Genomic DNA, 25235 nt, shown 5'->3' with positions numbered 1-25235 from the left:
AGAAACTCTGCGCCTTATCCTATAGCTCTGTGTGGCTTGGTGGGCCTCAAGTTGCTGTACCTTCTCTTCCAGCAAGGCAACCAGCTTGCACTTTCTACAAGTGAAATAAACCATATAATATCATAATGAATCTCTCCACTGAGCAGTTACTTTCCTTTTCCTTTCTCTGACTGTGAGAAAGTTCAGAGTGTGATTCCTTGGCTCATCCCTTGAGGTATTCTGAGGGCACCAGCACAACAGAGCCATTCAGGTGGACTAGCACGTTCTGAATGTGTCAAGTGCAGAAATCTCTGTGTGATAAGAGAGCAGTGGATCGTTTCTGCTCTTCCTGTGCAATGAAATGCTTTGACACACAGACATAACAGTTGGGCTTTGTTATCAGAAGAATGTCGAAAGCAGCCCTGACATTCCTTCATGAGCTCATAAACCAGCCAGGAAGTCAAGAAATGTTCTACTGCTGTAGATCTTCTCTTGTTTGGTAGCCTTTTTTTCTGCTGTGCAACATAATAAAATAGCGGTGATGTGTTAGTTTTATATACCTACGTTTATTTTTTGTAAGGGAGCATTTAAACATTTCACCACCACCGACCTGTGGTCTGAAGTCAATGTTGATTCATCATCAGAAACATCACTTTGCACTGCTGATTACATACCTGTTTTCTAATGTGATCCAATGGCAACATCTTCTGTGTTCTTGGTGGTATTACAGATCCTATAAAATATACTTGTGCATTATTTTAAAACATTATACATCACTGCTGATTATTGGTTCCTCTACCCCTGTTTTCCATCCAAACTTATTTAGCTGATAAGATGCCTCACTTTTCAGGTGCATGTAATCAAACCACCTCACCTTGCTCTACCTTGTTCCTTCCAATCCAGATATACCACTATGCTTATAAGTTTTGTGTGAGCTTGCATTCAAATCTGAAACTAAGAGACATGAGTTCAAGTCATAGCCCAGCTACAGATTTTTTTTTGAAGTGCTTATGGCTCCTCAACAGTAAAGTAGGAATAATAGCAATTTACCACTTGAAAAAGGATATGTATCAAATTGGCCATTATCACAAGTGATAGTTGCTTGAAAATCCCAATGATAATTGTCAGGGGAACTTGCAACTCAGGCCCCGCAGGGTCTTGATTTGGCCCATGAAGCCATTTTTCTTCCCAACGATGAACCTGTAAAAGAGCAATTGGTGGCAGGACTTGAATTCAATGCCTTTTAAATTTGGAGGAAAATGCAAGCCCTGATGGGATTGGTTCCACATTGCAGGGCATTGTAGAGCATCTTTGTCTGATCTTTTTTTTGAGATTAAACCTCCATTCCCTGACCTGAGCCCTTTGGAGGAAAGGTAGTATGCAAATGAATTATGGAACTAAATAATCAGGGCTGCAATGTGCTGTTAGTGAACCGCTAGTGCAGAAGTAATCAGCATTGCCCATAGGTTCTCTCTGGCTGTTCCCTTTTCTCCTCGCTCCCATCCCTTGCTTGCTTGCGTTCTCTAGATGAGTGGGTGCCCCTTAATGGCCATGCTGGCTGAGACTGGTGGGAGTTGTACTCCTAAACAGCTGGAAGGTACCAGGATGGAGATGGCTGCTCTGTGGACCTGGAAGTAGTCGAAGGCTAGATCCGTCATCGCCTGACACACCCTTATCGCAGTACAGCCACAAAGACAATGAGGTAGCCGCAGTGGGGTTGCCTTGTGCCTTCCCATTTAGGCAATGCAAGATCCCCTGGCCTCTTTCATGAACTCCTTTCTCACACAGGAGAAACCCCTCTTCTTGGGTCTGAGTCCGTGTGTGCCATTCAGTAACAGCTGTTAGGGTGAGTTACTCTGTTCTGTTTTCTCTGTCCAGCCTTTTCTTTCTGCCATTGCCAGGGAGTGAGAATCCTTTGCTATGACAGCGTTTGGAGCCGTGCAGACTTCAGCACATTAACAGCAGCTTGTGGTATTTTGCCAAGCCTGTGCCTTAAGCATCCACTGAAACTTTCTTTCTTTCTTTGTCCTGTTTTCCTAGATGACAGAGGGCCGCCGGTGTCAAGTGCACCTTCTTGATGACAGGAAGCTGGAACTCCTTGTGCAGGTAATAAATTGCATCTGCAGTTTTGAATTCTTGCCACAGCACTCAGTTTTTGCTCCATACAGCAGAAGAGGTTTTTAATTTAATTAATGGAATCTCAGTTAGTCGGCTTCCTTATGGGTTTTGATCCTCTCTCATTTGACAAGCTAAGCAGGATCAGGATGGATCAGGATATGGGCAGGAGACCTAGAAGGTAAATCCCAAGATTCAGCAGCCAGAGGGTGCCTCTCATGCTCCCCCACTCCCAAAAGGGGGGGGGTTCCTATGTTTCAGTGCCATAGTAGAGTATCACTTTCAGGTAACAAACTGAAATAGTGACTAATCTCACAGAACTCCTTTTTGTGTGTGCCTGGCAGCATCACCCCTCACGTCCTGACCTAGTTCATCTCCATCAGTGCCTCTGCAGCCCTTGCTGCTTCCTGTCTACTGGCAGACTAAAGCTTTAATGTCCTGAAGCTTCAGCGTTAAGTAGCTGCCATGCACTGCCTCTGAGATGACGGGGCTTCTGTGGGTGAGTGACGTGACCTACATATATGTTGGCCTCCCGTCACGTTGAATTTATAGCATAGATGTTGAGGCACAAGCGGTTTATGGCAATGATAGAATGTCAAGCCAGCTTGATGGTTTGCTTACTATATTTACAGACATTTGTCCCCTGTACAAATTTTAAATTTAAAAAAAACCAACAACCTTTAAAACAAGCATATTACAAAATGAAGCCATTTAAAAATATTAAGACAATGAGTTACACACGCATGCACACAAAACAATAAAAAAGGTTAACAGGCCAAAGGCTTGTGAGAATAAAAAGGATTTTGTTACATTTTTCTAAAACCATATATAGAAAGTCAGCATCTCAGGGAAAGGGGCTAGGTTAAAAGCTTTTCCGTGGCACGTCAGCTATCTATATGCAGATAATATTCTGGGTTAGAGGAGCTGGATTCAGTCATGGGGAGAGGAATGGGCTATTCACTCCTATCTCTCCCACTCGCCATGCTGAGGGTGAGAGGCGGAAGCGGCGTCTGGCGAGCTCCTCCTCCTCCTGCTGCTGCTGCTGCTGTGGGTGGGCAGGAAGGTTGAAGCAGCCTCCTGCTGGTGGCAGGGCCCCGTGTGGGAGGCGGAGCTGCTGGCCATTGAAGCCGCCATGTTCAGCTCTTGCCCGGCTCCTCCCAATGTCCTGATGTCATGCACAGCGTTGCCCACCCACCCCCGTCCTTTGCATCAGGGACAGGCTGGCGGGGTGGTTATGCATTTGGGGAATGTCTGGGGGAGGTGAATGAGAGTGGTTCTGAGGTGTTCAAAGGTGAGGAGAAGTCAGGAGCAGCCAACGTCTGTACTCTGGAGGATGCAGTGCACTGCCAGTCAGCAGTTCATAGGTGGAAGCATATTTTGTCATCCAGCCAGACCCCTCGACAGGATGCCAGATTCTGTCATAAATTGGCAGCATCTAAGTGTAAGAGCTTTGCAGGCATTTATTACATTCAGCTTTCCCTCCCAGCCCATTTTGCTTTCAAAACAACCCTGTGAGCTGCTTTACACTATGACACTCTGACAATGTTGAGGTTTGGTAATTGTTCATTTACAATTTTTATACGATACTCAATACCAAAGATTGTGGGGGGATTATAGTAACAGCAAAACAGTAAAATACAACCACAAATAATAAAATATAAGTCAGAGAATAAAATCAACCCTTTGGCCCTCCATTTGTTGCTGAACTTCAACACTTCAGTTCTAGCAAGCTTGGCCAGGAGTGATGGAGTTGCAGTTCAGCAACATCAAAAAGGCCTGAATCGGGCCCTTTCACCAGTTGCCTTGCATTCACCTCATGATTAAAAATGTGAGCTTTGAGGTGAAATCTGTAAAGGTATCACACTGGGGGGGGGGGGAGGGAGAGGGAATCATAGAATCATAGAGTTGGAAGAGACCACAAGGGCCATCGAGTCCAACCCCCTGCCAAGCAGGAAACACCATCAGAGCACTCCTGACATATGGTTGTCAAGCCTCTGCTTAAAGACCTCCAAAGGAGGAGACTCCACCACACTCCTTGGCAGCTCTTACTGTCAGGAAGTTCTTCCTAATGTTTAGGTGGAATTTTCTTTCTTCTAGTTTGGATCCATTGCTCCGCGTCCGCTTCTCTGGAGCAGCAGAAAACAACCTTTCTCCCTCCTCTATGTGACATCCTTTTATATATTTGAACATGGCTATCATATCACCCCTTAACCTCCTCTTCTCCAGGCTAAACATGCCCAGCTCCCTTAGCCGTTCCTCATAAGGCATCGTTTCCAGGCCTTTGACCATTTTGGTTGCCCTCCTCTGGACACGTTCCAGTTTGTCAGTGTCCTTCTTGAATTGTGGTGCCCAGAACTGGACACAGTACTCCAGGTGTGGTCTGACCAGAGCAGAATACAGTGGGAGAGGGAGCATGATTCTAAAGTGGCAAACCAAGCAGCAGGAGGCATGCCAACAAGAAATGATTCCATCGCTGCGGGGCTGTAAAATCCAACAGCCTTGAGTAAGTCTCTTCATGGCAGCATTAGGACCTTTACGCCCTGCCCCATGGGTCCCACTGCCTCTGTGCAGCAGCTCATCAGGTCATGTTGTGTAGTAAATAATTTGTTTCTTTGGTCAAAGCAAATTACAGTTTATTACCCTGTCTAAACCTTCCATTATTGGGCAGGGTGATTCAGTGGGTGGTCACTGAACAACTCTAGGCGTGTGGAGGATGTGAACCATTTGGATCACTTTCAGAGGTGAAAGCTGTTTCCTCCTTCTGCTGAATCTCAGCAGCTTTCGATATCATCAGTGATATCAATGGTCAACCATGGCATCCTTCTGGACTGTTTAGAGGAGTTGGGAATTGGGGGCACTTCATGCAGTACTTCCGCTCCTTCCTCCTGGGCCGTGTCCAGAAAGGAATGGTGGGAGGTGGGTGTTTGGACCCCTGGACACTCACTTGTGGGGTGCCTCAGGGCTCTGTCTTCTCCCTCATGCTTTTTAACATCTATATGAAGCTGCTGGGAGAGATCATCAGGCAATTGCTTTTAAGATGGTTCAAAATGATATGCTGGAGGCATGTTTGCTTTTGTACACAGGTTTCCTTTGCCCTCCTGTCAGGTCAAAGAGGTCTTGTAGGGCTCTGAAGTGCTATTTAGGGGAAAAAACACATCAAAATCTATTTGACCACTCTGGGCAGCTTCCAACAAAATATTAAAATACAATAGTCCACCAAACATTAAAAGCTTCCCTAAACAGGGCTGCCTTCAGATGTCTTCTAAAAGTCTGCTAGTTGTTTTTCTCTTTGACATCTGGTGGGAGGGCGTTCTACAGGGCGGGTGCCACTACCAAGAAGGCCCTCTGCCTGGTTCCCTGTAACTTGGCTTCTCGCAACGAGGGAAACGCCAGAAGGCCCTCGGAGCTGGACCTCAGTGTCCGGGTAGAATGATGTGGGTGGAGACACTCCTTCAGGTATACTGGGCTGAGGTCATTTAGGGCTTTAAAGGTCAGCACCAACACTATGAATTGTGCCCGGAAACAACCGGGGTTGTGCAACAGATTTTGAAAGCACAGAGCTCCCATTAGATATGGATATCACCCATTATGTTTCCAGACTTACATCTTTGTGTTATAGGCTTTGTGCTGTAGGCAGAGTTTCTGGCACATCTTACAAACAGTCCTGTTTTTTTTTCTTTGGCCAACAGTTTTTAGGAAGGGAGACTGTGCAGGAGGAAATAATAATAATAATAATTCTAGTTCTTTTTATTTGCAGAGCACAGAATATGAACATTACACATACACCTTAGCAGTCATTTTAACACTGGTAAGATAGACCAGTATTCCATCTGCATGGCACGGATACTGCAACATGGGAACATGCGTGCATCTAGTTCAGTATCCTCTACACTGATTGGCAGCAGCTCTCCAGGATTTCAGACGGGGAACACTGGTAGCCCCACCTGGAGATGCCAGGGATTGAGCCTGGAACCTTCTGCATGCAAAGCAGATTTGGTACCTTAGAGCTACAGCCGAGGGATAGTGAAAGGTTCCTATACGATTAAACAGTAAAGTTGAACTGGGGGTTTATGACGCTGTTGTGCACTAGGCTGCTTTAGCTGCCACGAAGTCTCTAAAGGGTTAATCAGAAGGTTTAGAAAATGGCTTTTTAAAGAAAACACTGCTCTGTGCAGCTAGAAACAGGAAATGAAACACAGGCACTTTAATTACTCTGGCATTTTTGGGGTGAGCAGGGTTGCATGTTAGTCTCATTCTAGCAAAAGAGGAAAAAGATGAATAGGAGCCTTTTGAAAGTGATTTGAATCACAGGAAACGCATTAAAGGGCCGCTTTGTGTTGTACAGATGGCTCAGCAAGGTTATTTCAAAACCAAAAGAGGCAGCAGAAAATAATCTGAAGAGTTTTTTTAAAAAAAGAAAAAAAGAAAAGAAAAATTAAGGAGGCATTTTTGATGTTCACGATCTTTATGTCAATACTGTACTGTACTTTATAGGCTAGTTTGACTGAAGAGCAGGGTTTTTAAATATTATTATTTTTAATAATTTTTTATTAGATTTTCCACAATGATAACACAAACCACAAAGCAAAATGATACACAAAAACAGAAAAAGAAAAAGAAAAAAGGGAACAATAAACAGATAAATAATAACAACAATCTTAATTCTTCACAAATCCAACCTTTTAAACATCTTGGTTGACTTCCTCAAATCCCTCCCTTCTGAGTTTCCTTGTAATTAAAAGTAACAGCTTTCCAATATCATTATTAAACTAAAACAATTTCCAATTATAGTCCATCTTATTCACTTTTCTTAACATTCTAAATCCCATTTATTTAATTATAACTTGGTTTAATCCTAGGCCTATTTGTTTCTAATTTTTTATCTTACAATATTTATTCAAATAGTCCTTCAATTTCCTCCAGTCCTCTTGAAGCTCCTCTTCTTCCCGGCAGGTCAGCTAGCTCTGAAAAGTCCATCATCTTCATCTGCCAATTTTCCACTGTTGGTAGTTCTTGTGTTTCCCAATTTTTTGCAAGTAATATTCGGGCGGCCGTTGTGGCATACAAAAATAATTTAACATCTTTCTTGGGCAATTCCGAACCTGTTATTCCAAGAAGGTCTCTGGTTTCTTAATAAATGTATATTTCAACATTTTTTTCAATTCATTATAAATCTTCTCCCAGAAGTCTTTCATGCTGGGACAAGTCCACCACATATGGAAAAAAGTACCTTCTTTTTCTTTACAGTTCCAACAAAGGTTATCACTATTGTGATAAATCTTTGCTAGTTTTACAGGGGTCAAGTACCATCTATACATCATCTTCATAATATTTTCCTTTAACATCGTACATGCAGCAAACTTAACCCCTTTCCTCCTTAGCCTCTCCCAATCCTCCATCATTATGTTATGTCCCACATCTCTTGCCCAATCAATCATAACCGATTTAACTTGTTCATTCTTTGTATGCCACTCCAACAACAAATTATACATTTTAGACGTATTCTTATCATTAGTATCTAAAAACTCCGTTTCCAATTTGGTTTTTTCTGTTGCAAAACCATTTCTCTTATCCATCTTATATAATTCATTAATTTGGTAATATTGCAATCAATTCATTCTATCTTTAATTTGTTCAAATGGTTTTAATTAAAAACCTTCCTGATCCTCTAACAACAAATCTGAGTACCTCAACCATTTGTTTTCCATATTTAATTTTTTGGGGGCCTGTGCTTCCATTGGCAAAATCCATTTTGGTGTTTTTCTTACTAAGAGATCTTTATATCTAGTCCATACATTGCCTTTCTAATTACATGATTCTTAAAACCACTGTGGGCCTTTATCTTGTCATACCATAGATATGCATGCCATCCAAATCGATTATCCAGTCCCTCCAAATCTAACACATCATCATTCTCTAATTGAATCCAATCCTTGATCCAACAGAAGGCAGCAGCTTCAAAGTATACCTTCAGGTCTGGTAGGGAAAAAAACCCCTCTTTCTTTTATATCTGTAAGAACTAACTTAGTTGGTCTTTAAGGTGCTACAGGAAGAAATTTTTTTATTTTGACTATGGCAGACCAACACGGCTACCCATCTGTATCTGTAAGTAATTTATATTTAATTCTAGGGTTTTCCCCCTGCCAGATAAATTTGGACAATGCCTTCTGCCATTCTTTAAAACATTTAACATTTTCAATGATTGGTAGAGCTTGAAATAAAAACAATATCTTCAGCAATACATTCATCTTAACCACCAATATTCGGCCCATCAATGAAAGTTTTAGGTTTGACCATATCTCAAGATCTCTCTTGATTTCATTCCATAATTTTTCATAGTTATCTTTATAGAGATTCAAATTCTTTACCGATAAATTCACACCCAAATATTTACCTTTTTTCACAGAAACAAGGCCTGTCCTTTCAAAAAGGGTTTTTCTTTCCTCATTATCTAATTTTTTTTCTAAAACTTTGGTTTTGCTCTTGTTTAATTTAAATCCTGCCACCTGCCCATACTCTTGAATCAGCTCCAGTGCTTTTACTGCACTGGTTTCTGGATCTTGTAAAGTTAAAACCAAGTCATCAGCAAAGGCTTTTAATTTATATTGCTTGGATCCTACTACAATGCCTTTAACCTCCTCCTCTTTCCTCAACATGTTTAGCAAAACCTCCAGAACAGAAATAAATAGCAGAGGGGAAAGCAGGCACCCTTGCCTGGTTCCTTTCTCAATTCTGATTTCCTCTGAGACCACATTATTAACTATGATTTTTGCTTATTGCTCAAAATAGATCGCATTAATACCATTTAAAAATTCCTGGCCAACCTCAATTCTTTCTAGGTTTTTCATTATAAATAACCAAGAAACATTATCAAAGGCCTTTTCAGCATCAATAAACATTAACATTGCTTTGCAATTTCTTTTCGCTTCCAACCTTTCTAATATATCAATTATATTTCTAATGTTATCTTTCATATGTCTCCCAGGCAGAAATCCTGCCTGGTCCTTATGTATATAATCTGATAGAACCTTTTTTAATCTATTGGCCAAAATATCTGCAAAGATTTTATAGTCCACATTAAGTAATGAGATTGGTCTATAGTTTTTTACATCAGATCTATCTTGATCTGTTTTTGGGATCAGAGTAATAAATGCATCTTTCCAGGTTTCGGGAGCTTTGTCCCCTCTTAGAATCTTATTGCACACATCTGCCAATGGTTGAATTAACCAATCTTTCAATATTTTATAGTATTTTGCAGAAAGACCATCTGGTTCCGGGGCTTTGCCTAACTGCATCTTATTTATTGCCATATCAAACTCCTGTCTTGTAATCATGCAATTTAGTAGGAACCTTTTATCCTCGGGAATTTTCTGCATTTCGTTTGCCTCAAGAAATTGCTCAATTTTATCCTTATCTTCTTTACCTTTTTTATACAGCTGTTTAAAGTATTTCTGAAAACATTTTCTTATATCTGCAGGGTTTTCCATAGATTTTCCATCAGATACAATATTTGTAATAGTACTTTGCTTCTGTCTCTTTTTTAATTGCCAAGCCAACAATTTCCCACATTTATTTGCAGATTCAAAATTTCTCTGTTTCATCATTTTAATTTTCCATTCTATTTCCTGGTTAATAATTTGAGAAAATTGGATCTGCAATGCTTTAATTTCTTTTGGAATCTGTTGACTCTTTGGCATTGATCTTAAACTCTTCTCTTTGTCTTTTATTTGAGACAGAATTTTCTTTTTTTTTTTATAAAATTTTTATTGGTTTTACAAAAGTTTTTATAACAAACAAACATAAAGAAAACAGACAAACAAACAAATATAATTTCATAATGTCCTTTCATAGACTTCTTTCCTCGGACTTCCCCATACCTCCCCTTTCTGCATCCTCATGTCCGAATTTTATAGCAACTTATAAATGTTTTTTCCCATCCTAATTCATCATAGTCCTTTCTTAATCTAATCTTATATTACTGCAACCCTTTCTCTCTATAAAATCTCGACATTCTAAACTTCATCGAGTTTATAATAGTCCTTAAGATAAATCTTAAATTTCTTCCAGTCTTCTTCCGCAGTCTCCTTTCCCTGGTCACGAATTCTGCTCGTCATCTCCGCCAATGTCATATAGTCAATCACTTTCATCTGCCATTCCTCCAAGGTGGGTAAATCTTGTGTCTTCCAATACTTTGCGATCAGTATTCTTGCTGCTGTTGTTTTGAGACAGAATTTTCTCTTTTTTCGCATTCTATATTGAAGAGCAGGTTTGGATGATGACACACCATAATTTATAGAGTGTTTGTACCTCACTCTTCAGGCCCAAAGTCTCCCAGAACAACTTAAATACAACAAATTAAAATGGGGGGTGGGCAGCATCAGGGCCAGTGACCAAAAGCGACCCCAAAGCCAGTTTTCCCTTTTGCAAATTTCCTTTTATTCACGATCAGCTGCATGCAGTTTTCTGACTGTGCTGGATTATGAATTTATCTGAACTCATCTGAGCTTGCCCTTGGAAAGTCTTCTTCAAAACCCACGTGTTGCCTTGACACCAGAGCTCAGGCATTGGATAGAGAAATCATGACTATTAGTGCACTTAGAAATTTATATGGAAGAATTATCCAAAAACTGGAAGGTGTTTATAGACCTGGGAGCAGAATAAAGAAGTATGAAAAAGGTATCTTTTCACATTGACTGAAGTCCAAATAATGAATACTACTGGGGGCCAAACTACATGTTAAATTAATTAATTAAATTTGGTGCTGTTTTTTAAATGGCAACCACAGGGGCCCTGAACAGGAATGGGGCTGCAGCATACACAGAGGAGTTGTAAAAACAAGCCCATGCCTTTCCCAGCTACCATTTGCTTTAATAATTGCCAAAGGACAATGCTTTAAAAACAACAACAACGAATGGGATTGGAGATTTATTGATGACATTACGGAGAACCCGACCAATCAGCACAGTTTACAACCAAATTCTGTTTCAAATGTGCAGGGCCATTAATTTTTTTCAGAGTTTGACCCAGGGGTGCAGTATGTTTGAGTGGAATTCCTAAAGTACTAAAGTGGAAGTACTAAAGTCACAAGTGACATTGGAGCTGAACGCGGAGGGAGCCCTTCCCGGGGGGGGGGGTCGCTGCCCTAAAAATATTGTATTTGCCTTTAGCCTTATTCTGCACATTTGTTCTTTTTGCTTGGTGACCTTTTTGTGCAGTGACTAGGTTTTTTTTCATTCATTCATTTTTTTTCTTGAAAAGCAGCAAACTGATTCTTTTTGGAATCTCCACCTCTGCCTCTCGTATTCTTTTTGTTCCTGCTGGATTCGCATTTTGTTTGCAACAGTGTGTTTTTAAGGAAAATGTTTGACTGTGTTCTCTTAATCATTTCCAGACAGTGAATTTATTCAAATCATTCCCCTGCTTTGGACTCATTTTTGCATTAGGTTTTGTTTTTGTTTTTTTGCATTGTTTCTGTGTTTCCATTCCCATGAGGCCTTTGCACATGAAAGGCTTGTCTAGCAACCAAGTTTTCTTCTCTTTATCTTCATGGTATTGCATAAGTGGTTTTTCATTTCTTTTCAAGTCAGCTTTATAAAACCTTTATAAACATGCGCATCCCCTCCAACATTTCTCTGATGAAAACAGGGACATCCTATTCAACAACAACAATTTTATTATTTATAACCTGCCCATTTTAATGGGTTGCCCCAGCCACTCAAGGAGGCTTCCAACATATATAAAAACATAATAAAACATTAAACATTTGAAAACTTCCCAGCCTGGCCTCTCTCTCCTCTGCACCTGTTCTCTCTCTCTGCAGCTTCTCCTGCCAGAGACTCTTGTCTCCTGGCTGCACAGTCTCCCCCAGTTCACTGGTCCCTCCTTCCAAGTCAATCTCCAACCTCCTTCTCCCGATGCCCACTCATCTGCGCTGAGCCAGCGCTCCTCAGTGTCCAGTCAGTTCCTGACACCTGTCTCTCAAGTTGTAGGAAATTTGGGGGAGGGAGCAGCATTAGTGCTCCCCAAAAGCAAACATCCCCTGGGAGCCTCTTAGGCAAGCGCCATAACCTCAGACTTGTGTCTCTCAGCTCAGCACGTTGGGTCAGTGCTGTAGGGCAGTGATCACCAGCTGACAAATGCCCTCTGAGGAAGCATCTTCAGCTGTTGTATTAACAAAAGGTAAGAGAAGAGTGCCATCTCCACACTTGATTGCTGTAAATAAATGAATATTGCTAAAATGGGAAGTGGCTGATAAAGATAATCAAATAGGGGGGCATTTCTTTTTGAAAGGCAAAACAGTTGTATTCAACCAAGCAAAATTGACTGAGTAATGTGTAAAAGTAGAAGCATAGAGTCGCCATGAGCTGGCTATAACATATTTTGGGGTGGAGAATATGGCGGAGAATGCTGTGCCTAGTGACAAACCAGGCAAAGAATCTTTGTGCGCACAAAGGTCATTTCAGTCAGATAGCTCCAGGGAAATGAATGCCACAGCTAAGAAATGCAATGTTGAAAACTAATGAAACCCAGCAGGGCTAACCTGATTCATCCAGATTCCCTTGCTTAAAGTGCCGGTGGGAAAAGAACTTAAGAAGAAGAAAGGAGGGGAGGAAGTAGCATCCCAGAGGAATGTGCCAGCTGCTTCATCGTTGACCTTGCGCCAGGGAAAATGTGCAATAAAGAGAACTTTTGATATTTCAGACAAGTAGAAATATTAACTAGAAGTAGAATATGTATTAGTTTATTTTAGTTTTACACTGCATCTCTTAAATATCCAGCCCATTCACTATTTGCAGTTCTCCTTGATCTTCCTAAGCATTTTCTGCCTGTCTGGTAGTGGTCATTGTTTCTCTAAGAAGGTCACACATCTCTCTAAGTCCGCCTGCCTTCACTGCCTGAATCATTTGGCCAGCACGGCCATTCAAATGGTATGCATGAACTGTGTCATGGGATCGATTATGTGAGGGCAGATCTTACCTGGGGGCCCCTATATATTATTTGAGTTGGCAGCCTTTGATCTTGGAGAGAATCCTCTAAACGTCTCAAAGGCAGTGATAGTCACCTATGTGTTTCTTAAAGCAGGGGTGAGTGGAAGGTAGATTGGGATGTACTGGTAGATATCTAGGTGGCTTGCAGTAGATTGGTAAGGATTTCTGACTCCTAATTATTTATGACTGGCAGTAACAAAATGACTCCCCGCTGCCCTAAACTATATTGCCAAAATGTCAAAAGCTTGGAGTAGTGAGGAGTGGATCTTCGTGTAGAAGGATTGTGAGCTCTGTTCAGTTCTGGTACTCAAAACAAACTGCTGGGCTTGGAATTCTTTAATTCTAAGTGTGTGTCTTGTGCAGCAGACTCCAGTTACTGGATCTCATGGTTAAGGAGAAGTGACATCTGGCGAACTCAGATCTCAGGCCTGTTTGCATGCTTGACAGCTAGCACACCTTGCATTAGAGTAGTGGTTGCAGTGGTTCTCAAAGGTGCACCACCTGGTGTGTCAGGAGAGGATGGCAAGTTTGGTGGGAAGATTCAAAGACAAAGAAACATTTATTCATTTCTGTACAGTATAGTAGAGTATCAACATAACTTTTTGGGGGATATATAGCAGGAAAGAGTATCCATGCCTCTCTTCAAGAGCATTGGCTATTCTTCTACAGTTCTCCATGCCATATTGTTGTGAACAGGGATTTTCAACTCTAACAAATATAAAAGATCAGAAAAGAGAAAGGTTTATTTGTGTTGAGGAGATGAGAGTTTGTTTGTCTTAAATTAGACCTAATATAAATGAAATTACCTGGCAAAAGCAAACTCATACCTCTCATTGAGTTTGTATACATAGTTAAGATACATAGGTAAAAGGCTGATTTTTTTGTTTGATGTTTCTGTTTGATGTTTTGGGAATGATTTATGGTCTTATGCAGCTGCATTATACATTTCAGATGGGTGGGGTATAAATTATTATTATTATTATTTCTGGATGTCCCATGATAATATTATAAAGTGGATTGTGTTCTATGTTATAACTCAAGCACTGTTAGGAGTTGTTTCTTTTTGTTTCCCAATGTATTTCTTACCAATAAAAAATTCAGTGTGGCACAAGCAAATTTTTATTCTGAAGCTGTGGCCCAGAGAAAAAGGTTTGAGAACCACTCCATTAGAGAAAGAGGCAAAGACTACAGCTCTTTACGTGCCTGAAAATGAAGTTTCAAGGATGAATGCAGCCAATATCAGAACCCAGATGCCCATCCGACAGCCTGCCTTTACGGCCTTAGAGCTGTTCCCACCATTCACAAGTCGTGCTTTTAATTATTTTTTTCATGTACATGTACTTCTTGGTTAAGCTGAATCAGGCAGAATATAATAAGCCACAAACAAAGACTCTGAGAGAACAAAGTAGTCCCACACACCTCCTAGTACTCCAAGAGATAAATGGCAATCCAAGAGCCCCAAGGAAATGAACCTGGAGAGATGCCAAGGCTGAGGCCAGATGCCCAGTCTGCCCCTGGAAAACACACTTCCTACAGAGAGTGTGGAGGTTTCACCTGCTATTTACTGTGTAGACTTTCTCTCAGTAAAAACAATATCTGAATTTATATGTGAATTTAGTGATAATCAGACCTAGTTACACTTAACTCCCCAATTCATGTTTTCACCATGTTGGATCTTTTGTAATTCCATTTTTAAAAAAACAGCCGAGTGTGAGAAGTGAAACACGGCAAATTGACTTGAAATGAAAGTGGAAATAGGATTTCAATATATACACTGTAGGTCTGCTATTACCAAGTGCTTTATAATGTAAAGCCATACATTATACTGGAAGTGCAGCTCTACAGAAAGACAAATGAAATTGGCATTAAGCAGCATGAGAGGTGAGTTTTCAGGCTGAGATACAAAACTTCTGTTCATAATGTGAAATAGTCACTCTTACTAGAAGAATTCCTATTTTGGGTGAAAATAGCAAGGTTGTCTGATAGGAACCTAATTAAAATGCTTGTAAAGTAAATAAACGACTATTCTGGATGCAGCCCTCACCCATTCACACAAATATATAGCTTTGCTTTTAAGCAGATACATGGTTGGCAGAGGTGTGGCGGGGGGGGGGCAGTCGCCCTGGGTCCATTTTCTGGAGGGGGCGCAACCAGGTGCTCCCACAACAGGCTCTGGTGTGCAAGGAAGCCACCAAGGCAGCTCCCTTGCGCCCAGACGCAGCTCCGCTTCCGCTCTGCTACCGGGTCACATCTGGCTCAGGGCAGAGTCGAGAGTCGGCGGCAGAGAGCTGCCCCCCCCCCGGCTGGGATGCCCTGCGCTCTGCTCTGCTGCAGCGGAGAGAGGCTGCCAGCCGTGGCTCCTCCCTCCCCGGGTCAAGCAGAGAGAGGCCGTGGTGCGCAGTGTGCCCAGCTGCAGCCCCTCTGCCCCCACAGATGGAGGGAGGCTGCAGTGCACAAGGAAGTTGACCCTCCATTTCTACTAATATTTTATAAATTTCACTGGTTTCCCATTTTGTATTTTCTTTTTTATCTCCCCTTTTATAATTTTTTTCTCAAATTTCAATTTTTCCAAATTTTGTATATTCTTTGCATTTCTTGTTTTCCCTTAAACACTTAAATTACATCATCGTGGCTGGATTGGACTCAATACATTTTATTGGACACAATCTGATTGTTTTAAATTTGCTGTAAGCAATAGAACCAAAATAGTACAACTATTTTGCCAGATAATTTGAGAAGTTCACAGACTCTATGAATATTTGCACCTTTAAGATAAAGACCATGCAGTTGTCAACTACTTTGTTCTACTGGTTGGTAAACTGAAGCATGTGTTCAATTCTCTTCCACTGAAAAAAAGAACTCACACTGATGTGGAAAACTGAATTTAAGACTGGAAAAATGAGAAACTGAGAGAAACCAAAATTGACTGATTCATCCTTCCTTAGTTTTCTGTCTGCGCTTTTGTCCTCATTCTTGGAAGGAATATCTGCTCCTAAGGGGGACTTAGGAAGTTCTGGTGCCTGAATGCGTTTCTCTCTCCTCCATTCTCCAGCTTTTGTCTTCTCCGTGTCCTTCTCTGTCCTCCAGGGACATGTTCATTTTGTTCTCTGTAGAGACTTGTAATTTCACTGTCTGGAAAGCAAAGCGTTATTATGGAGATACAGGAGGATTCCCACCCACCCAATCCCCACCAACCTCTGGAAGAAATGCAGGGCAAAATCCACCCTGTAGCATTCGCTCTGCTTGCTGTGATATGACATGTCAGGATGCTTTTATGGTTAGCTTTTCCTAATTGCTTGGACAGAGAAGCTGACTGTTGGCTCAGAAGTGGGTCATATTTAAAAATAAGTACAACTTGCATTACCTCATCATGAGGAACAGGACATGTGGTCACTTGTAACTTCTTTCCCCTCTCTTCTTCCGCACAAAGAGCCTTTCAGATAAGCAGGGAACAAACAGATTATCTAATCTGTCTCTACCCATCCAAATGTCTTGTCATCCATCCATCCATCATTCATGCCTTGGGCACCATCATAACATCATTAGGCTGTTGAGCAGACCACTGTTTCTATAGTAAAACAAAAACAACTTTTCCCTTAGAGTGACCATAGCACTAGTCTTGACCAGCATCATTACTTAGGGAAATGTACAGATATAATAGAAGGAAAGGGAGGCTTGGAAGAGAGCGAGAGAGCACGACATTTGCCAAATCCTTTGCCTAGTCCTAGACAAGTCAAGGTAGTGCTAGAATAGACTAGATTCTGGTATCATCAATCTTTCTTCCTCTCTTTCATGCAGGCATACAGGAAACTTTTAAAAATATTTTATGTTAATGGTTTAAAAAAAGTCTATATGGCAGAAGCCCAAAATTATAATAATTCAGGCCCATGTTCCATTAACGTCAGAACTTTCTCCTAAGATGTTACAAAAGCTCAATCTTTGAAATTTGAAACCGCTGTTGTTCAGCAGCAAAATAATAGCTGTTGTTGGGAATTTTCTTTAAGTCAATATTTTTTCATTAATGTCATAAATATATTAGTACCTCTGACAAAATCTAATTGTTAGTTCAACAGTCTCAACTTACGTAATGAAACAATTTGCAGAATATTTTTTCAGGGATGGCGGACTGCCTTCCTTTGTGCTGGAAGTGGTTCTTGGGCTGCCCCATCTGACCAACAATGGCTCTTTCTTGCCTCTCCACCTTCCCCACATCAATGAATCTTGAAAAAAGCCTGCTACTGGAGTGAACAGGAGACTTTTTTCAAGCATAGTTGTGGTAAGGGAGTCATTTTCAGGTTGGTGAGATGTGTGTCCCCCACCAATCACCCCCTGGGACATTGCAATTAGACTCCAATAGAAGGCTAAAGCTAAACTAAGTTGGAGTGGGTGGTAGGTAGGAGAAGTCTGTAGTATGCTTCATTTATTGAAGATTTTGCTAAATGAATTACGTATGAAATGCGATTGGTAGATTCATTTTCTGTTTCTATTAGAAATGTGTAATTTTTGTTGTTGAACTTGAAAGTGACTCATAATAGCCAAGCATGTTAATTCCATGGCATTGTTGCAAGAAATATGAGAAGAATAAACCAAATTATATCCCCTTTATTTCAGTGGAAGAGAATTGAACACATGCTTCAGTTTACCAATCAGTAGAACTTAAATTACATCATCATGGCTGGATTGGGCTCAATACATTTTATTGGACACAATCCAATTGTTTTAAATTTGCTGTAAGCAATAGAACCAAAATAGTACAACTATTTTGCCAGATAATTTGAGAAGTTCACAGACTCTATGAATATTTGCACCTTTAAGATAAAGACCATGCAGTTGTCAACTACTTTGCTTGGCTCGAATCTGCGTTGTAGTTACAATGCATTTTAAACCAATGTGCTGATAAACTGTCCAATGTTCCCTGGGTGTTACATGCTTAGGGCTGTAATAGCAAGCCCTGTCCAGCCCAGGAGATGTGCTGTTAATCTAATGCGCCTGTCAGCCTAACATCTTTCCGATATCTTATTCCTTCAGTGCCGTGCTCTGAAGGCTGTTTCAAAGTAGCATTGATGCCTGCCTGTCAGGCTTAATTCCACCCAGTTTTCTTGTTATTGGGTGCCCTCAAATCCTGTTGCATTTTCTGTCTGTTTTGTGGTGTGTGTGAGAGAGAGTCGGGAGGGGGGAGAGATATATAATTTATTTTTATTTTCTTAAACAAAATTTCAACTCATCTCTTTTTTCATTCCAATTTAGACTTTGGGGTGTTTGAAGCATCTCATCTTGTTTACTTTCGCCTGCCTGTTGGATCTTTATTAAGGAGGAATGTTATTGCCTTGTGTCCATTCATTTCTCAGTCATGAGGAAAAGCTAAGCCATCACATGGGAATAGATTGCAAGAATTAGGGCCGTGGGACAGCCAGAGGGATGAGAGAGGGAGGGAGGCAGGAATGGCTGGCAAGTGAGAACAGGGTATTCATGGTTTCCAAGAAGAATGTTCTCCTGTGATGTTTAGAAGAACCATCTAGCTGCCTTTGGGGCTAATTTATGTTCCTTCCTTTCAATAGCCATTTTGCTAATGCATGCCATATGTTAATACCTTTCGGCCTTTTGATTTGTGAAGCTGTTGCTATTCCCTTTTCCTCCTGTAACCTAGAAATTTTGGCACAGCCAAGACAGATTTATGCATCCCTCTTAAAATAAATCTCAGAACCAACCTTTCTGGTCGTGACAAAGTATTCCAGGCCTCAGCAGGGCTGCAGCCCATATTCCCAAAGTGTGAATGTGTTTCACAAAGAATGGTCATGTTTCAACCTCCCTGGCTGGTCGAAAAATGTGTAGCATAGGGAGTGTGGAGATAGTTTGGAGAAATTGCATCAGTTCACGGCATGGAGAGCTATCTGAGGTTGGAGACAATGGTTTTTCAGGGAATCAAAGGTGGTGTGGCATAGCCATTCATGGAAGCTGCCCCCTAGTTTTTCATCAAGAAACACAAGCACTGACTTTAGATGTATACATTGCCCAAGAATCTTTACATTCATAGTTCCTACAAGTGTAATGAGTATTGCCAACGATCTTGCCAAAGCTAAGGGATTTTTAGGCCTGTTGACTTTAGTGGAACAGTTAAGCAGACAATTAATTAATTAATTCACTTCATCATTATGAATTCATCATCCTCATTCCTTTCTGAATGTCATATTTTCAGTGAACGGTGTGTGTACCTTTCCTCTGACGTAAGAGCACACATGCCCTAGACTTTAAAATTGTTTTCAAAAGGAGCAAGGAAACATTGTCACTCACAACAAGATTATTTCCCCCCACCATGAAGCAAACTCCCTTTCTTCGTTACTATATTTGCATGGTTCTCAAACCACTAAAGAGAGACTAGGGTAACTCGAGCCTAAATTTGTGAAGGGCTTTCTCTCTTGCCAGTTAAACTGTATATTGTTCATGTTTAGCTTCAAGATTTATAAATTAATCAATAGCAACTCTGGTTTGGTTATTACAGGTCCCTAGAGGATGTACAGTTAATAATTGGATCTCATTGGCTATTGCTAAATTCCCCAAAAGTCATGACAGTGGGTGTTATTCTGTCTGTAGCTCACAATTGTCTCCAGAAGGGATCACAATAGAAATGTTGCTAATTTCCCAAACTAGTGTTTTTCATGTAAAATATGGGTTCATAGGAGTCAATCTGATAACTGCAGACTATAAGTAAATGTAAGGGAATGCAGCCTGTTCTATCTGTGTCATTAAAACAGGAACTATTATCCTTGAAGTAAGACTTCCAGTATGCAAGAAGAACCTGCATATGCTACTCTTGAATGCCACAGGCATGACATCACCTAATTTCTTGCCAATTTCTTGTACAGATGTGCTGTACAATCCTGAACATTTCCCTTCTCACAGTGGTTTGAACCAACCTATACATGCGGCAGAATCATGTGGTACAAGCATTTCTGGGCTGCGCCATTTCAGATTGTGGGATGTGTCTCATCCTGTGCTGCAATAACTAAAGGACCAGTATGGGAACAGATTGTGTATCATTATTTACTGCTGATTGTTATTGGCTAAGCAGAAACTGCATATGAAGTTGCTTTCTACTGAGTCAGACCATTTGGTTCACTTAGCCCAGTCTACATCCCTTGTCAGTCAGTGGCTCTTCAAGGTCTCTGGCATAAGTCTCCCGCAGTCCTCTTGCCTCAGCGAGAGTCTTTTGACCAGAGGTGCTGGGGGTTCAACCTGAGACCTTCTGAGTGCCCATATCTGTGTTCTGCTAGTCAGCTACTGGGGCCAGGAATGAGTGACCTACTCCATTCCGTGGCTGTCCTATCAAAACACCTGGGATTTGAAGGTGATAGAAAATTAGTGCGCCCATTGTGGTTTTTTCCATAGTGAACCCTGCAATTCTATCAGGCAGCCTTTGCCACCCTGGGGCTCGTAGGGTGTTTTGGACTCCAGTGACCACCAGTCCCAGCCAGCACTGCTGTGGTGTGGTGTGCTCCCTTGTCACAACTGCTGAAAACACCCGAAGGGCACCAAGTTGATAAAGGCTGGGGGGGGTGGAACACTCACTAGATGTACTCTGTGAGGACACTCTCCATAGCATGTGGGAGTGGCATTTAGAAAGATGAGGCCCCTCCCACCATGAAAACAGGTGGCAAATACACTGTGGGTTCACTAAACTAATATGCGAAGCAGCTACAATGCAACTGCAGCATTTGGCAACATTGAACGACAAACCAATTTGGTCAAAGTGAATGAATAAAATCCTTCACATACTTACTAGGACTTCAGTGGTGCCTGTTTTGTAAATTAAACTAGAAATTAATTACATCATTTACTGCAGAAAGCTGTAGGTATAATCCCTGTAGATGGGTAAATGCAGGTTACACTTTGGCCTTTCTCGTTCGGAAATTCTGTTTGCCACTTTGGATCTCTGAGGCCACATCTGTCTCTGGAGCCTCTGCCACCATTGTCTGGGCCCATTTGCTGATGCGCTGCATAGCTGAACATCAAGAGCCCCAGCTGCCTTTGCCTGCGTGTGTGTTGTTCGAGAGGTGCATGTATTGTGTATTTCCCCTGGGGAGGATCAGGTTCAGTGAATTCATGAGGTGGAAAACCTGTGGCCCATGTTTTTGGACTTCCGTTGCCAATCCTGCCATCATCCTCAGCTGGCATTTCCCCTGGTCAGAGATAATGGGAATTGTGGTTCAGCAACATTTGGGGAGGCACAGCTTTCCCACCCCTGGTGTGGGAATAACCCATAGTTCTTCTGGACTTCTTTGTTCTATGTAAGCAGTCCTATTTTGTGGTGGACTGAGGCGCTAGGGAAAGATCTGAACTGAGTAGGATATATTTTTGTGGAAATTATTGATAGTGTTGAAAAGCTTCCTCTGCCCCCCTTTGGTATGATCAATCCTTCTTTAAAAGGGGTCACAGATGTTTGCCTCATATTTAGAGTGAGGGAAATATTTCCTGCAAATGACTTTGCTTGCCCTCAGTGGAATCTCAAAATGTGGTGTTTTTTTAAACAGAGCATGACCTTGAATGGGAAAAGTTACGCATAGGCTGAATTTGATGACGCCCCATTGCCCTGCAGATCTTTCTATCTTCACTCTCAATGTTTTACATTCAGAAAAAGTGGCAGATCAAAAATGTTGTGTGAGTAATACTTTAGTTTAAATAGATTAATGGTACATGACCCCAAATGTGATATTCCTCTCCCCCGATCAGAAAGAGGGACAAAGACCACTCAGCCTTGCAGGGAAGGGAGCTAAGCATGACTAGAATTGATCTGAAATTAGGTGAGTTTGAGCACTACAGAGGCTTGCTGTCTCCAAGAGATAAATAAGTTGTGCAAGGAATCATTTTATTGCCTTAAGTCTGCTTTTAATTTTTTTCTGCAGCATTATGGTGAAATATTTCAAATAAAAGATTATTATCTCCATTTGTTGTTGCCAAATGACTTATTTTTTAAAAGAAATACAATTGAGAAACCATGAAATAAACCTTTTAGATGAAGCCGAAGGAAAAAAAATTCAATATGTTGTTTGGCTACTTCATTTTTATGAAGCTCCAGGCCTTCTTGTCACAACAATGCTTAAAACAGTTTTGTTTGGGCAAACCTATCCAGACACTTAGAAGTTACTGTGTGTGTTAGTTTGTTTGTTAGGTTACTATTGTTTTCAATAAACCTTTGAAATTTTTAAAATACTATTTATACAAATTATATCAATTAGGTTAATGTTTTATTATATATTTTTGTACAATAAAGCATCTTAGTCTTTCTTACAATCAAGTGGCCTATCAATTTTTAATAATAATAATAATAATAATAATAATAATAATAATACAGTTGGGTGGTTTAAAAATGTTAAATACAATTTTAAATACAATTTTCTTGACTTCACCTATTACATATCTTCAGAATATTTAGATGAAATAGGCAGGTATTCTCCCCTAAATACATTTAAACCAATTCCTTGTACTATCACTGTAGTTACCAAATTTCCACCAGTCTGAGTTTCAGGGAAGAATATGAAGTTATATAAAATGGGGGGGGGAGGCATGAAAAAATCCCAAACAAGAAAGCATATTTGGGGTACAGAGTTAGTTCTTCTCCAGATGACCTGTTTAATGAGTATTTTTCCTTATTTGCTTACAAAAAGTTTGCAAACTGGTTAGATAATGTCCAGTCTTTATTGAGCATTCATTCGGATTTGTTGTTGGGAAGTGACATGAGAAGTGGAGAAGTAAATTTGTTCCCCTAGAGCAGGGGTAGGCAACCTAAGGTCCCTGGGCCCCCAATCGCCTTCTCAATCTGGCCCGCAGACGGTCTGGGAATCAGCGTGAGTAGAATGTGTCCTTTTATTTGAAATGCATCTCTGGACTATTTGTGGAGCATAGGAATTGGTTCATTTCCCCCCAAAAAATATAGTCCAGCCCACCACATGGTCTGAGGGACGGTGGACCGGCCCACGGCTGAAAAAGGTTGCTGACCCCTGCTCTAGAGTAATAAGAACCACTTTAGATGCACAAACCTGGTTCTGGGCATCTCTCCAGCAAAATACTGACAGTCTGGAGGCTCAAACCCCCCTCCCTGTTCACAGCCACAAGATTGATAATTACTGTATATGCTCATTCAGAATACCTTAAAATTACAATTCTACCCTTGTTTCAGAAGAATCTTGGGAAATGTTTCTCAAAATGTTACCCCAAAATTGGATTGGTTTTGAAAGATACTTATTTGGGTGACTCGACTGACTGTTCCTTTGGTGTCCAGATTCTGTACAAAATAGTCTCCCTGTTAGAGCGTGAGAGATGGGCAGTGTTTCCCCCCCCCCCAGGGTATTCAAGGGCACACAGTACCAGCAACTCTTTTTTGTTGTTAAAAAGTGTGGCACTTACTGCACAACTTCGTGGTGGGTACGGGCACCTATTTTTCTAGAGAAAGAGCACTCTGAGACAGGCATGGACCCAGAAACATGGACCTAGGTAATTTTGCACTGATATGCAGATATTGAACCAAAACAACTTTAGGTTGAATCCCTGCCACTTAGCTCAGCTGTTTAGCAGAATAAATGCTGACCTGGCCATGGCACTGAAACAACTTCAGATTTTACATCAGTCTGAATTAGGACTTTTTGCTTGCTGAGAGAGTTAGAACCCTAAAATGTACCTGGTGGTGGGCAAATCTGTCAACCTTGGTTTCTCTCATTTTTCCAGTCTTAAATTCAGTTCTCTGCATTTCCACACCAGTTTTCAATTATTTAAGAAGAAGTCCATGAAAATTCATCTGTGTTTTAGTGCAATCTTCTCCTAATATACACATTCATATGCAATTTTACTAACACACATTTTTCCAAAGCAATTTTCCCTAATACAGTGCATTTTTGTACATTATACACACTTTATCCTAGTGTGTGCATTTTTGTAAAGGTAAAGAACCCCTGGACAGTTAAGTCCAGTCAAAGGCGACTCTGGGGTTGCTACACTCATCTCGCTTTCAGGCTGAGGCAGCCAGCGTTTGTCCACAGACAACTTTTTGGGTCATGTGGCCAGCAGGACTAAACTGCTTATGGCACAGCGGAGCACTGTGGCAAATGCCAGAGTACACGGAAAGGCCATTTACCTTCCCGCAACAGCTTTACCTATTTATCTACTTGCACTGGTGTGCTTTCGAACTGCTGGGTTAGCAGGAGCCGGGACAGAGCAACTGGAGCTCACCCTGTTGTGCAGATTTGAACTGCCAACCTTCTGATCGGCAGGCCCAAGAGGCTCAGTGGTTTTAGTCCACAGCACCACCCGCTTCCATTTTTGTATACATTACTTGGTTGGGGAACTGCATTGCAAAATTCACCAGAGTGCAGATTTCGAAAAATGGGCTCTGTTTTGGTTCACATATTCTTTCAAAAAGTGCAAATTATGTAGGTTCACCTTCAAATGTAAACTGAATCAAATTTCTACCCCATCGTGAGCTGTTCACTTTGTAATTAAGTCTGTGGTCAATTTCTTGGCCTTGGCACAAACCCCGAGTTCCCGGATATAATTATGCTGCCGGTAGATACCTATGGGGAATATGCAAGAGAGGGGTAGGGAAGAAAGAAACGAAAAAGCATTTGAGCATTGCATACATATGTGGAAACTGGGGGAAATGGGTGGATTAGGTTACCTGATTCTGACCAGTACAGGTTTCACAGTCACATTACTGGCAATACAAAGAATGCTTTAATACCTCATGTGTAAATATCCAAAGGTGGAGGGGAGCTCCATTTATTTAATGTTTTGATTCTAATGCATCCTTATTTTGGACACGGTTGTTGTGACCTGATAGCGCACGTAAAGTGGACGGAAGTTGTGGGCCCACTCAATCCCTGCTTGCTAATCTACAAGTGCAGCAGAATCACGTGGTGCCATCTTGTCGTGAAGGAGGCCATTCATTCTGCAAATGAGGAACAGGTGTTGAATGTTTAATTGCCACTTGGGGGAAAAATCCTCCACACAGAATGTTAGCATGTGAGTGGGAAGAGTTATTTCCTAGACAGTCTTCTTTCTAACGTGCTAGTTTTCTATGTGCAGGAAGTTTTCTTTTTTTCTGTGAAAGGACATTTTAACATCTGATTTCCCTGCCTGAAGTGGTGCAGTCTAGGAACAGTAAAG

The 25235-nt window shown here is 41.1% G+C and overlaps 1 protein-coding gene and 1 long non-coding RNA gene across 9 annotated transcripts in view; one reads left to right on the top strand and one right to left on the bottom strand.

The window, feature by feature from the left end:
* Positions 1-25235, top strand: part of FRMD4A (FERM domain containing 4A) — a 466163-nt gene that overhangs the window by 273710 nt on the left and 167218 nt on the right. For all 8 annotated transcript variants that reach the window (XM_082240074.1, XM_082240073.1, XM_082240077.1 and 5 more), the window contains one exon: positions 2020-2085. In XM_082240074.1, coding sequence (XP_082096200.1) covers positions 2020-2085 — 66 coding nt within the window. The remainder of the gene's footprint in view (positions 1-2019; positions 2086-25235) is intronic.
* Positions 1-25235, bottom strand: part of LOC309541926 — a 145249-nt gene that overhangs the window by 60891 nt on the left and 59123 nt on the right. The gene's annotated exons all lie outside the window — the stretch shown is intronic.

This window comes from Podarcis vaucheri, assembly GCF_965113315.1.
Source record: "Podarcis vaucheri genome assembly, chromosome: 10".
Lineage (NCBI taxonomy): Eukaryota > Metazoa > Chordata > Lepidosauria > Squamata > Lacertidae > Podarcis > Podarcis vaucheri.
This window is presented reverse-complemented; position numbering and strand designations above follow the sequence as displayed.